The sequence below is a fragment of the Polypterus senegalus genome, chromosome 2 (genome assembly GCF_016835505.1).
Source record: "Polypterus senegalus isolate Bchr_013 chromosome 2, ASM1683550v1, whole genome shotgun sequence".
Taxonomy (NCBI): Eukaryota; Metazoa; Chordata; class Cladistia; order Polypteriformes; family Polypteridae; genus Polypterus; species Polypterus senegalus.
In genome coordinates this window covers 120,249,560-120,262,871 of record NC_053155.1, presented here as the reverse complement: position 1 = coordinate 120,262,871, position 13,312 = coordinate 120,249,560, and the positions used below count along the sequence as shown (strand labels likewise).

Genomic DNA, 13,312 nt, shown 5'->3' with positions numbered 1-13,312 from the left:
CGGACCGGCCTGGGAAGCCGGCAGTCTTCCACAACAAATTGTTATCAAAACTGGAATCTACCTGTTTCAAAACCTAAAATAAATCTGAAACATTCCACCCAAGTACCACAAAGAAAAACAAAAGAAAAACTAGGAATTCCTCAGCACAAAAAGTCCCCTAAACTATTGCAAAAACCCACAGGTGGAAAAGCAAAAAGGGACAAAGAATCCTTATAAATAAAAGATACATTTAAAAAAATGCTCTGAAACAAGTAAACTCCAGAAAGCAGGAAGGAGTTGCCTTAAACAACAAACGTAATCCAAGCAAGTTAAAAAAAAAATCCAAAAGACAAAGACAAAAACAGAGCAGAGGAAAAAGTCCAGATAATCAACAGAAGCACAATAATATTCACATTGCAAAGTCACCAATAATGGCACATTCAATGAATTGAATGAAACTGTGTACTGTATTTCCTTTGCCTTTATAGTGCTGAGGGTAGTGCCGTGACTGAGATGGACAAGTGGCCCCGCCTCTTGCGGAACCACCCACAAAACACATGGAACATAACAGAACGAGCAGAAACACACAGAAATTAAATAAAATGCAAAACTAATAAACAGCACAGAATGCAAATAAATACCAACAATAACAATATTAACATTGACAAGATAATTCAAACATGGACAACCAGAGGACATTAAACAAGAATTTGAACATTGTCCAGGGGAAGAACCTTGACTGAAATATAACAGAAATTAAATTAAGCCATAACAATATTATAGAAAATAACACATGCTACCTTTTCAGCGGTGCAAAAGAATAGAATTTATGATAGTTTTGATATCCTTACGTTTGTTTATTTCTTTTATTTATTGCTATTGCTATCTACAGTTTTAGCAGTAAATGAGGAATTTCTAATATGATAGACGGCCAGGGACCTTGCCCCACCAGGAGGCCTGGAGAAGCAGGAGACAGGGAGAGGGGCAATTCCTTTCCCAGGACGCAAGAGGGAAGCCATCTTGGATTGTATGGGAGCCACAGATCTGGAAGGCTCATCCCTGTGGTGATCCGTGGCCACCGCCAGGGGTCACCCGAAGGATTAAGGAGCAATGGACTGCAGCACTTCCGCCACACCAGGAAGTGCTGCCGAACCAGAAAGCAGGTACACCCGGAGTGCTTCTGGTTGCCCATGCAGGACTTCCGCCACACCAGTGAAGTGCTGCAGGGAGATCATCAGGGAGCACCTGGAGCACATCTTGGTGCATTATAAAAGGGGCTGCCTCACTCCATTCGGAGAGCTGGAGTCGGGTGGAAGAGGATGGAGCTTGTGAGAGAGGAGTGGAGGCGGCAGAAGGAAAGAAAAGGACTGTGAGTCTTTGGGCACTGTGTTTGTGCTGTGTTGTGTGCAGGAAACAAAAATAAACTGTGTGTGTTGTAGACTTCCGGTGTTGTGTCTGTCTGTGTCCGGGCTATCTTTTACATTCTACATGCAAACCTGTAATGTCATGGTGTGTGGCTGCATAGCTTTGGTATCTATCTTATATGAGAGTAAGCTGCATGTGCAATAACTCTCCATACTTTGTTTCAAGAAAGAAGTGTTTTTCAAGTGAGAGAAAGTTAGTTTTTCTAGCATTTTCTTTTTCTACCACAATTTGTCTTGATGTTTTAAAGATCCTGACTTGGAGGATGAGACAGGGAGCAAAAATTCTATCACAAACTTAACATTGATAGACTACGTTTTCATTAAACTCATGACTTCTGCTGAGAGAGAGAGGTTGGGAGCATGCACTGATACCGCACATTGCCACACCCACCACATGGCAAATCAACTCACGATCCCAAATTAGGACCCGAGTGCAGCCATCGAACGGGTGACACCTCAGCACCACACTAGTTCAGATGGAATAGAACCAGCGTGAGATTTTTTATGGTGGCTAGAGTGGCAATCTTGCCACCAATCCCCAGGCTTTTCCCTGCAGGTTGGGTGGCCTACAGGGAGGACCTGATGTAGATTAATGTCATACCCAGGAATTGAGCAATTGCAGGTTAAGGGCCTTGCTCAAGGGCTCAACGAAGTAGAGTCACTTTTGCCGTTATGGGATCTAAACGGGCAACCTTCCGGTTACTGATGCAGATGCCTAGCCTCAGAAGCCACCACTCAGCCCCATCTGCACAATCCAGTTAATTGCCAAATAAAAATGACCTAATTACATTACAGTCTGCATTGCTGATCCTAAGTTGGCCAAGTGTGAATGACAGGGGATGTTTGCATGACTATACTCTGCAATGGAATGATGACCCACCCATGGTTGGTTTCTGGTGTGTGTCTTGTTGTAACATGCCAGAGTTCATTTTGTCAAGGAGACCCGCTGCAACTGCATGCTGAGAGTGGTGTAATTTTGCATTACCATCCTCTATTATTTCAATAAAACAACACTTAAAAGAATCCTTACTGAACATAAATGTCTCCATTACCTGTACAGTATGTTTATCAATAATGTAACATGCATAGCAAGAAAAACTATCAATCTCAAGGAATTTTTAGCAATTTGTCATTCTGCCCTCCAATATAGGGTCAACTCAAGCCAATCCAGGCAGCATCAGACATAAGGTTGAAACTCTCATCGAAGCAAAATTTCATCACTGGGTATACTCATTCAAATATATTTACAGAATTCAGTGCCACCAACCCACATAATGTTCATGTCATTGGGATGTATGAAGAAAACTGGAATACCTGGAGAATATAATCTAGTCCGTGACCAGGCCATGATCCACACCCAGTTTTCTGTGAGGCAACAACGCAAAAAAAACTGGTTAGCTAAGCATGCCAACCAGCACTGCATTATGTTTAGAAAATTTCAGTACCAAGCTAGCCAGTGAATTCTGGGACTAAAGAGTATGTCCTTATCTCAAGACTAAACGAACGAAACCTCATTATTCCTTAGCAGAGAAGAATAGTCTAGGTCTTTAAAATCCTCAAATGCATTTGATGAAGTTGATTCGAAAGAATTCTTTTGAGTTGATAGTGAAACACATATTCAAGGACACTGGTGAGGATTAATGTGAAGTGCAACTTAATAGTGAAATCAGGAAGCACTTAATTATACAAAGGGGTTGGGACTCTAGAACAAACATCCATGCCATGTATTTGAAGCAGAAACCCTCACAATCTTAAACATATGTCTTAGTGAGATATTTTGACAGCTTAGCTATTAGCTAATCAAATGAGCTTGATGCACTGAAAGGCCTCCTCTCGTCTGTCAAACTTCTTATGTTCTTGTTTTCCATTACACCCTTCAGTACTCTACTATAAAATCGGATCTGCATTCAATCAGAATAAGTCCAAGGAAAATTATAACACGTGGACAACATGACAAACATCTCTTTTATTCTCAATGTAAGAATTAAAGTCTTTCTTCTATATGTTAATTCGTTAGATGTTTTAATGTTTCCAATTGAAAAAACTGACAGCTTAGAATTGTCCCAACATAAAGCTGTGTGAATTTACTAGTAACTATAATCTAAATAAAAATAGCAATCAATACCATTAAAATTGCAACTCAGTCAGTTTTGGGGCATTGATTCACACTTCATACGACTGCCTTGGGGCTGCACAGGAGTTAGCATTGTTGCCACATAGGCTTAATGTCCTGGGTCTGACTGACATATTCACTGTCTCTGTAGAGTTTTGCACATTCATCTCTTGTCTTTTGAAATGCGTGAACGCTGGCCCGGACACACATAGACGGACGACATTTTCGCACCCAACACACTTTTATTTACACTATGTACAAGTTCCATAAGTCACGTGCACTCACACAACCCCAGTGCCCCTGGCACTGAATCCCCCAAAGTCCAGGGCCCACAGTCTCTGTGCCTTGCTTCCTGGCCGCCTCCTATCCTCTCTCCAGCTCCGTCCGCTTCCTCCCGACATCCACCAATGACTGGAGGGAGGCGGCCCCTTATATAATGCTCCCGGATGAGCCCCAGGTGTTTCCGGTATCCACTCCTTAGCCACGCCCCAGCGTGGCGAAAGTGTCGGCTGTCCTCCTGGCAGCTCTCCGGGCGCCACATAAAGTCTTCCCCCCAGCACTTCCTGGTGTGGCGGAAGTGCTGGGCTCCAGGGACAATTAGGCACTGGGGCACCGCCTGGCGGTGACCACGGGCCCCTACAGGGCTGGGCTTCAAAGCCCCCTACCCGAGGCCCCCTGCATAACCAGGACGGACGCCCCCACTCGGTCTGGAGGAGGCACAAGCCCTCTTCACGTCCTCCTGGGCGTCCTGGCCGGGCTCCAGCCCCGGCCGGGGACCACAAATGTTAGGCAGTAGCTGCAAACTAGTAAATCAAAGACATTTCTGTGATTCTGTCAATCTGGCATTTGCCTAGGTACTGCTAGTCCGGGTGTCTGACTAAGCCCTAAAATCAGAATACTGTTATCATACCAGCAGCAATACTTAATAAAAATCTGTTCGGGGCTCAGTGGCCAACATTCATCCTTGTTCAACCCACTCCCTGTCTACAAATCCTGGACAGAAATCAGTGAACAGCAGAAAAGAAAAGAAAAGAAAAAGAATATTTAAATCTTTACAGACAAAACAAACATTTTACAACACCAACCCAAAACAATAGATATATTGCCTAAACAAGGCTAGAAATTAAGAAATTAGAGTACATGATGCAATTGCCATTATTAACCCATTTTGCTAAAAAATAACACAGTCTGCTTTTACTATCCTTACTGTTCAGTCAGAGGTTGATAGAAAGCAGGAAGCAGCAAGGAATCCCCAGTAAGCTGACACAAATAATATAAATGACCTCTCCTACTGAGAAAGTACTGTAATTGGGGGCTCCAAAGAAAATACAAACAAAAGGGTTTGCATTCTGAGACGCATCTTGCTTGTAAATCTGGACCAAAATCCAACTTCCAGTAGGTGGCTACACTTTCAGATTTTCCACGCTAGTGCACTTTTGCTCCTTGCTTCACCTCCAGATGTCACTCTTTCTCTCCTCATACCTTTCTGGTCTAAATCCCCTTTAGGCAAACTGTCCTGTCTGCACAGTGTCTCCTCCTTAAAGGTGCAGATCCCCAATAAGAGACAAAACCACATTAACCCATTTTCCAAGCTATACATTTAAGGAGAGGGAAAACTAACAAAAGGCCAATAGTGCATGTGGCACTTGCTACACCTACCTGTGGGCTGTGGAAATATCAACATCGAAAGAATTTTCAAGACATGTCTTGAAACATGGTTTACAATTAACACACTTTAATTATTTGTCATTTATGCAGAAGAAAATATAATCTTATTTGCAAACATGCTTAATATAATTATGGTGCTAGGACAACCTAACCTAAGCAGCACTCGGTACAATGCTGGAAACAGTCCTGTTCTGGGTGCCATTCCATCAAAAGGCCCACTCATCCACACATCCACTCACAGAGGACCAATTTAGAGTGGCCAATTAACATAACTAGCACTTCTTTATAAACATGGAAGGACAGCTAGAGTACCTGGAGGAAAACCCATGCAATATATCCATCCATCCATTTTCTAACCCGCTGAATCTGAACACAGGGTCACGGGGGTCTGCCGGAGCCAATCCCAGCCAACACAGGGCACAAGGCAGGAACCAATCCTGGGCAGGGTGCCAAGCCACCGCAGGACACACACAAACACACCCACACACCAAGCACACACTAGGGCCAATTTAGAATCGCCAATCCACCTAACCTGCATGTCTTTGGATTGTGGGAGGAAACCATGCAATATATACTCCATATAAGTAACATCCACCCACAGGATACAAACCCAGGATCATTAAGGCAGCAATGCAATCCACTGCACCATTATGACATGTAAGAAAGTATCAGTAGCTGCTTGTTTGGGAAGTTGCGGAAAAACTGGGGGTTATACAATCAGCATTGCTACGTTTCAGTTTTGTTTACTTGATTTGATAAATACTATATTTTCAGATCATCTGCTACTAATTTGTCACAATTATGAGCAAGATATGGGTTGATCACAATTAATCAATTATGGTAACATTAGCTCTTTCCTTATTCTGGCAATATGGCAATTCTGAAAGGAATTAATTTTGAGTTGGAAAAAGTGAGTAACTCCAACATGAGTTACATCATCTCAAAACACACTATTCTTATCATCTTACCTTTTTATTTTATCAAGGCTCCCTGAAGTTTTGCAGTAACTAGATAGATAGATAGATAGATAGATAGATAGATAGATAGATAGATAGATAGATAGATAGATAGATAGATAGATAGATAGATAGATAGATAGATAGATAGACTTCTTTATTAATATTTGTTAACCTTGGGCAAGAAAAATGCAGAGGCTGCCAAAAAAGTTCCCTTCAGATGTATATTGTGAAGTAAATTTTCTTTAAACAGGCTAACAGAGGTATCTCTCATTATAATAAATAGGAGCCACATGTCAAAGACTTGCAAGTTTTTTAACAGCTGTAAATCATGGTGGTACCAATGAACATAGTGGTGAGTTGAATTTTATCTCACAAATTAAGCTGCAATTTAAGGGGCAAAGCACATTCAGAAAATGAATGAATGAATGACAATACCATTGGTGATAACTAAAGGACTGTGCACTAGACAGGACTCTAGTCCAATGAAACTACTCACTACAGGCTACTTTAGAATCAACAATAATTCTAGCAGCATGTCTGTGAAGTGTGGGAGGAAATTTAAGTCACCAAAGGAAATTCATGTTGCCAGGAAGAACATTAAATCTCAACATAGACACCAAACTGAAAATCTACTGGGTCTAAGCACTGCACCACGGAAATAACACCCACTCATCCAACTTTCAGTTAGACATTCAGTGAAAGTGGTCATATTGTTTTTTACATTTAATAATATAGGCTATTTCGTTTTCCTACATAAAGTTTCTATAAAAGAAAATGTCTGAAAATCTGATATGCTTTTCCAACATTTTTCTAATGTACTTTCCGAAATATTTTTGTAAAGCCTATTTAATAAAGAATTCATATATTTTTTGTCAAAATTGCTGAAAATGGATCAATATTCAGTAAATAATCCGCAATGCATGTTACGGAAAAGACGTGATACAGGAAAAACATTTTAAAAGCTGCTAGCAAGTTTAACTGAAATGGAACAGTTTAAGATAAAATAAGTAAAACATGAAATCACCTCATCTCATCTTTGCATTCCGCTTTTCCGGTTAATACATAGTAATTTAAAAAGGACTGAACATTTTCAGAAGTGCCTTACTTAGTAAATATGCACTATGTGCAGCATGCACCCAAACACAAAGTTACCCTTAATTTTTGTCCAAACGTAATAAGTAATGCATCATGACTGTGTTGTTAACCATTGACAGTGATATGCTAAAAAGGGTCAAAGGGGAATTTATCTACTGTATTGAAGTGTGCCATATAACACAAGGGGTGCATAATTAAGTATCTGTAACATTAACAAAAAACTGTGAGGGTTCCTCTACAAACAGGCTTTAAACTACTTAGTTAATAAGTAAACCAGTTTTGAAAGTGCTCAGATTCTTTGAATAACCCAGTATAAATGAAATCAAATTATCAGTATCAAATACACAGCAATTTACAAATGTTAAGACTTTCTATATATACAGTATTTTAATACAAAGAGTTTCAGTCCTTACATACTTTGGATTTCATATGTAATCTTTCCATCGTGTTTTTAGTTTTCAATTAGTGAGGTCCTCCCACACTCCTTGCTGCATCGGGCAGGAAGTTCTCACCAATGAACTCAAACAGCCACAGCTAGTTCAGCTTCATCTAGCAGTAGGTCCACAGTTTTCAGGTCTCCCAAAAAAGTTGCAATGTAGCCTGCCTGGTTTTCGTGTAATCTTTGATATCTAGTGGATGAAGAGCACTGGAATACGTTGAGTTGGAAGATGTAGTATGTGTTTCATTTCTAAACATACTAAACATACACAGGTAACTTATTTAGCATGTTTGAATACTCTAAACATTTTTTTAAATATTGTGAGGCTTCTGAGCTCTTTTGAGACCCGAACCCCCCACTCCCAAGTGGGGCTACACTCCGAAACACGATTGACTCATCTGTTGAAGGCTGCTTGTCCATTGTCGAGGCAACCACCTGTTCACAGCGCCACTGAGGCAATTGCAAGTTTGCAGCCTCCCCACGTAGCACATCTGTCGCCCGATGGGTGATGCAGGGAACATTATAACCTGGCCACTGACTTGACCCCATTCCTGCTTGTTTGCTGTGTCTGTGTGTAGGGAAGTGGTAGCTCTCATTTGAATAAATAACTTTGCTGCTCTTGTTTGGATGAAAATAAAGCTGAAGCCCTTCGACTTAGCCACTTCTTTAGGGTACAAGACAGTGACTCACGAGTCACAATATAAAGACAGATTTTATCTATATAGTATTTAGTAATAAGAAATATCTACCAGTTATTTCTGAGGGACGGACGTTAAAGAATTGTTTGATTGTCACTTTCATACATTTAGAATGATGCACTTGCTTGATTGTTGTCAGATGGTTAGGTTCAAAATATGCAGGCTTTTGAAAGGGAGAAAAGAAATAAGCTAAATTAATTTCATGCAGAACCTCTAATCACTTTTCACCTGATCCATCTATATATAAAAAACTTCAATAGCGAATGACAAGGTAAACCATAACTGAAAACATTTATGTACCACACTAAAAACACAGAAAAAGTATTTAAGATAATTAAAAATTACATTTCCATTCCACTGAACACCACTCATCTGAGCTCCTTGTAGATTAATTCATCTGTTTCAATCATGATTTTGCAGTTTCAGTTTAAACTTTTCCTATTAAAGGTGCAAGCCACCAAAAAGGTATGAAAGTCTAGCACTATTTGCTCCCTTAAAAGTAACCACAGTTACTGTATCTGAAAAAAGAATTCACATCAACACCAGAAATGCATCAAACACAAGACATAACGCTGATCAGAATGGGGCTTAGTGGCATCTTGGCCTTCACCCTTGAGAGGTACTGCCTGACAGTGCTAAACTTGAAAAAATGGAAGCCTAGTGTGTAATCATTCTACTGAGTTGAAAAGTGGCCAGCAGTATAACGTCACTGTTTCAAAGCAGCGTAAAGTCCTGATGCAGGAAGAATAGGTATGAAGAAAAGGTTTGCTGGCTTCATGATTTAATAAACACCTGGTTACACTGTGGTTTCTGCTATTACCAAACAGCTCCAGAATCTTGGGTTCAAGTCACGCAATGTGTGTACTTTGTCTGATAAAGTCAATGTCAGAGGATATCACAATCAAAATAGACCAGACACTAGCATCCCATATTTTGATTGATTTTGTCATATGAGCAGTGTGTGAACTTGCACATCTCAATAGTCATCAACAAAAGAGGAACACATTATTAGGTACGTAACTTTATGTTTACATTAGAGAAGTCTGTACACATAAAGCAGAATTTAGATATGACTCAACCACAACTTTCATGTAAAGAACACCATTGAACCTTTGGAATCCTCAACACACATTGACAAACAAAACAGAAGGAATAAGCCAAAACGTTGGAAAGCCAAGAAATGCCTTACTTGAAGAACTTTCTCATAAAGTGAATACATTTAACAAGAGAGAAGGCAAGCACCCAGAGCAAACTAAACATGACCTTTTCCTCTATCCAACACAAAAAGAATCATCAACATCTAGTTAGCCGGAGACACTGCCTTCACAGAGACAGACAGACAAATAGACAAGGTGATGACAAGGGCTTGATTTACAGTATAATATTCTAAAAAATGTAGGATCAATTAAAGCAAGTGTCATTCAATCCTTTATATATGATTTTCTAAAATACACTTAGAAAATTATATAATTTATAAAATGAGATTTTTTTTTTATCATGTTGCTAATAAGACTTTACTGATAGTATATTTTCCTATCTTTTTTTGTCTATCATAAGGCAGAGTTTTTAACAACAAAATCCTATTCTGATCTGGACAAAAACATTTAAAGAAGTCATTAATTCATCTAACAGCTGTTTGAACCTGTAAACTGCAAGCAGAAGACATTCCAGCCAAGAGCTAAACCAGAGTCCATGAACTGTAGCCAGTATGCCACCTATTAACTGAATATATAAATTTTATATTGTGTCTAAAACAAACACACATTCCAAAAGGGAAGATAACTGATGTTGCGCTGTATGGGTATAAAACCTTAAATAAGGCATGTCTTTATTTGGGTACATTATATGCTGTAGCATACAAGCGTTAAATGGGCTTATTACATGTGAGTACAAACATGTGGGTGTGCCTTATAGGGGACTGGTGTCCCATTCTGGACGAGATCTCTCTATTCATCCATTTCCTCTACTTGCACCAGCCTGGGCACATTGACTCACATATGGTAGAATTCCTGCCTGGTGTCCAGATTTGCTAGAATAGCTCCGAAAAAGCAGGTTGAGAAGTTAGCTGGATGTACGGTATTGATCACAAAACATTCTGGTAATAGGTTTTACATTATATTTAATAGTGCAGTCTTCAGTTTAAACTAGGGTGATGTAGGCATCAACGGATCAGTTATTCTATTTATTCTAGCAGCTATATTCGATTCGAAATGCATTAACAAGGCACGACACAAGAAGAGATGAGCACGTTTAATTTAGAAAGAAAGAAAGAAAGAGTGCATCTACAGTGGATTTTCTGCTGCTCACCATCTGCGCTCCGAGTGCCGTTACAGGTTGAGAATGCCAGAGGATAGATATAGAAAGACAGAATGCCAGAGCGGGGATATAAAAGGAAACAAGAAACTGCGTGCCTAGATTTGTGTTTCGAATCCGATCCACAGTCTCACAGCCGCCACGATTCCCGATTTATGTTTAAGTTAATAAAAACGGAACTTTTACCGCTAATATAAGAGTTCGGAACTAATCGGCATTTACGCATTAGTGTGTCGTTCCTCTGAAATTAAATCGCTTTCGCCATATATAGCATCTAGGAGCGTTTGACAAGTGGTTGCCAGGGGCTTCCTCCCACTGGATGAATACTGAAGTAGACCTTTTAAAAATCAGCTGAACCGAGGAATACATTGTAACTCGAAGTATACATGAACATTTGTGCAGTCAACTAAAGTTACTAAAGTATTAAAAATCCGCGGCCACAAAACATTATCAACGCCGAAAATGAATTAAAAAAGGTTAAAAAGTTGATAGTCTTACCGCTGTGGAGCCTGAGGACGTCGCCAAAAATACTTTTATAACCATGGTGGTTGTGTTGAACTTTTTACAATTGTACTCCTGGGCGAGCAGCAAGAGTAGCAGAGTCTGCGCAATCGGGGTTCAATAGGAACCCCCTCCCCTCCCCAAAATATAAAAAAAAACACATATAAGGTGGGGCATAATTACACCAGTTGATTTGCGATTGGTTTAAGTGATAGAAGGGAACGACAGTGATTGGTAAGCGTGAGTGTCATCCAGACCCCTTTTGCTGCCGCATTAACTTGTCGTGAAGAATACGATCCTGGACAAAAAAGGCAAGGGATCTAATTCCCACCGTCCCCTGTGCTCCCAAAACGAACATACGCAAAGCAAGCACACGTTGAGAAAAAAATTAAGCATTTGTTGCAAAGAACGGTATTATTGGGAGGATAGTCTCACTTAAAAAAATAAATAAATAAAACGGGAGAATTAACTTTGCTGATGAGAGAGTTCGTATTCTTTAGCTCGAGTTGCAGTTGGAGAGCAGAAACTTTTTCGTCCTGTCACTTAGTGCTGTCGGGGTAGTCTCGGTGATCGTGAGACACAAGCTAGCTTCATATTTTTGGAGAGCAATCATTCTCACTGATTTTAGCAATCCGCATTGTTGTCAAGCTTCAAAGATCAACACTTCCAACGAGGGCAAAGTAGACAAAAGGCATGTCAAAGTGGCAAATGATCATATCTGCCTGCAGGACAGCACATGTCAACTGTTTCAGCGATGAGTAAAGCGGCACAGCTATGTGCTACGAAACTGGCCGGCGCAGCTACTGCACTTGCTGTTGGTGCCTTCAGGTATTTCGCTATTATTGTTATACAGTTGTCGAGATCATCATCACCGTTACTTCATTTTTTTCGTTTCTGGTTTTGACATCGAAACTTTCAAAAGATCCCTTACGTTCTCATTTTTTCAAAGCTACTTTAATCATACCACATTCCACAACAAATTTTAGCTTGCAAAAACGTTGCCAGCGCCGGAATTACATGCCCCTCAGTTTTGAATTATACATCTGTTGTCCCACAAATTTTAGATTTAATCGTGACTAGGAAGTAAGGTTTTGTGTGTTGCTTTTTTAAAATACTGGCTGCGCTACCGATGGAAATTTAACTAACCAACGTGGCCCTCAGCGTTAACGTTTGCAGTGCACCATCTATTGGAATGTCATTTGTTGGGATGAGCAGCTAAAGTCAATAAAATTTGCAAAGCATGCAGTAACATAATGCATTGCATTTGACATGCCAACAGATGGTGCATTTTAAATATTAGTTGTAATAAAAATAATTAATAAAAAGTTTGCGATCCGTCATCTTCTCAAATGTAAAATGTAATGTATATGTCTGTTATACGCCATTTAGTATGGGGTTCCTAGTATGGGTTAATGTCTGTGATGTGCCATATGTTGGAATGACAATTGCAATGCATTTTATTACTATGATTGTTTGCTATGAGCAATGTCTTGGAATGACAAAAACATTGCAACTGGAAGAACACCGACACCCATTTATTTTGGCGGATTCAAACATGCATGTGTAAAGAAGGATGGTGAGGACGATGGAGGGGTTGGCAGGTTCGTAGCCCTGGGCAGCCTCTTTTGATCAAATCTAAATATTGCAGTGCCTGAAGGAATGCCCACATACATTGGCGTAGCCCATTGGAAGTTGATTAAACTCCTTTAAAATATTTGTGTGACAGTTTCAATTTAAGTTTTCATACGCGAAATTTTGATCGTCGTATTTTATCACCCCCTCGCTCGCATACACATGGAAAGAATCGTCCGCACAGACGGTGCAGAGTGAAAATTTAACTCCGGGAAAAATCCAATTGTCTTGTGGTTTAAGCGCATGCGTAGAGCGTTCAAAATTAACGGCGCAAAACGATGACAGCGTGTTCACAGCATAGATTAAAAGGAAATTTACAGGAGCCGCAGCGTCTTTCGTTCTACTTGTTGCCTTTACACCGTGCGGTTGTCCATATTAAGTGACAGAAGCATGTACGTTACTTATTATGCCCTCGTGTTACGTTAATTAACCGAATGAAAGTAGCAGTCTTCAGAACTGACGACGGCCCTCTTGAAATTAAGTAAACCACT

The 13,312-nt window shown here is 40.1% G+C and overlaps 1 protein-coding gene across 12 annotated transcripts in view; it reads right to left on the bottom strand.

Annotated features, from left to right (window-relative positions):
- Positions 1-11,329, bottom strand: part of sh3bgr (SH3 domain binding glutamate-rich protein) — an 88,113-nt gene extending 76,784 nt beyond the window's left edge. For 9 of the 12 annotated variants that reach the window (XM_039744478.1, XM_039744480.1, XM_039744479.1 and 6 more), the window contains exon 1: positions 11,187-11,328. In XM_039744478.1, the coding sequence (XP_039600412.1) occupies positions 11,187-11,231 (45 nt within the window). In that variant the 5' untranslated portion in view covers positions 11,232-11,328. Of the gene's footprint in view, positions 1-11,186 lie in introns of all 12 variants that reach the window. The other 3 variants (XM_039744481.1, XM_039744482.1, XM_039744489.1) reach the window with 1 other exon arrangement.
- Between the last annotated feature and the right edge of the window lie 1,983 nt (positions 11,330-13,312).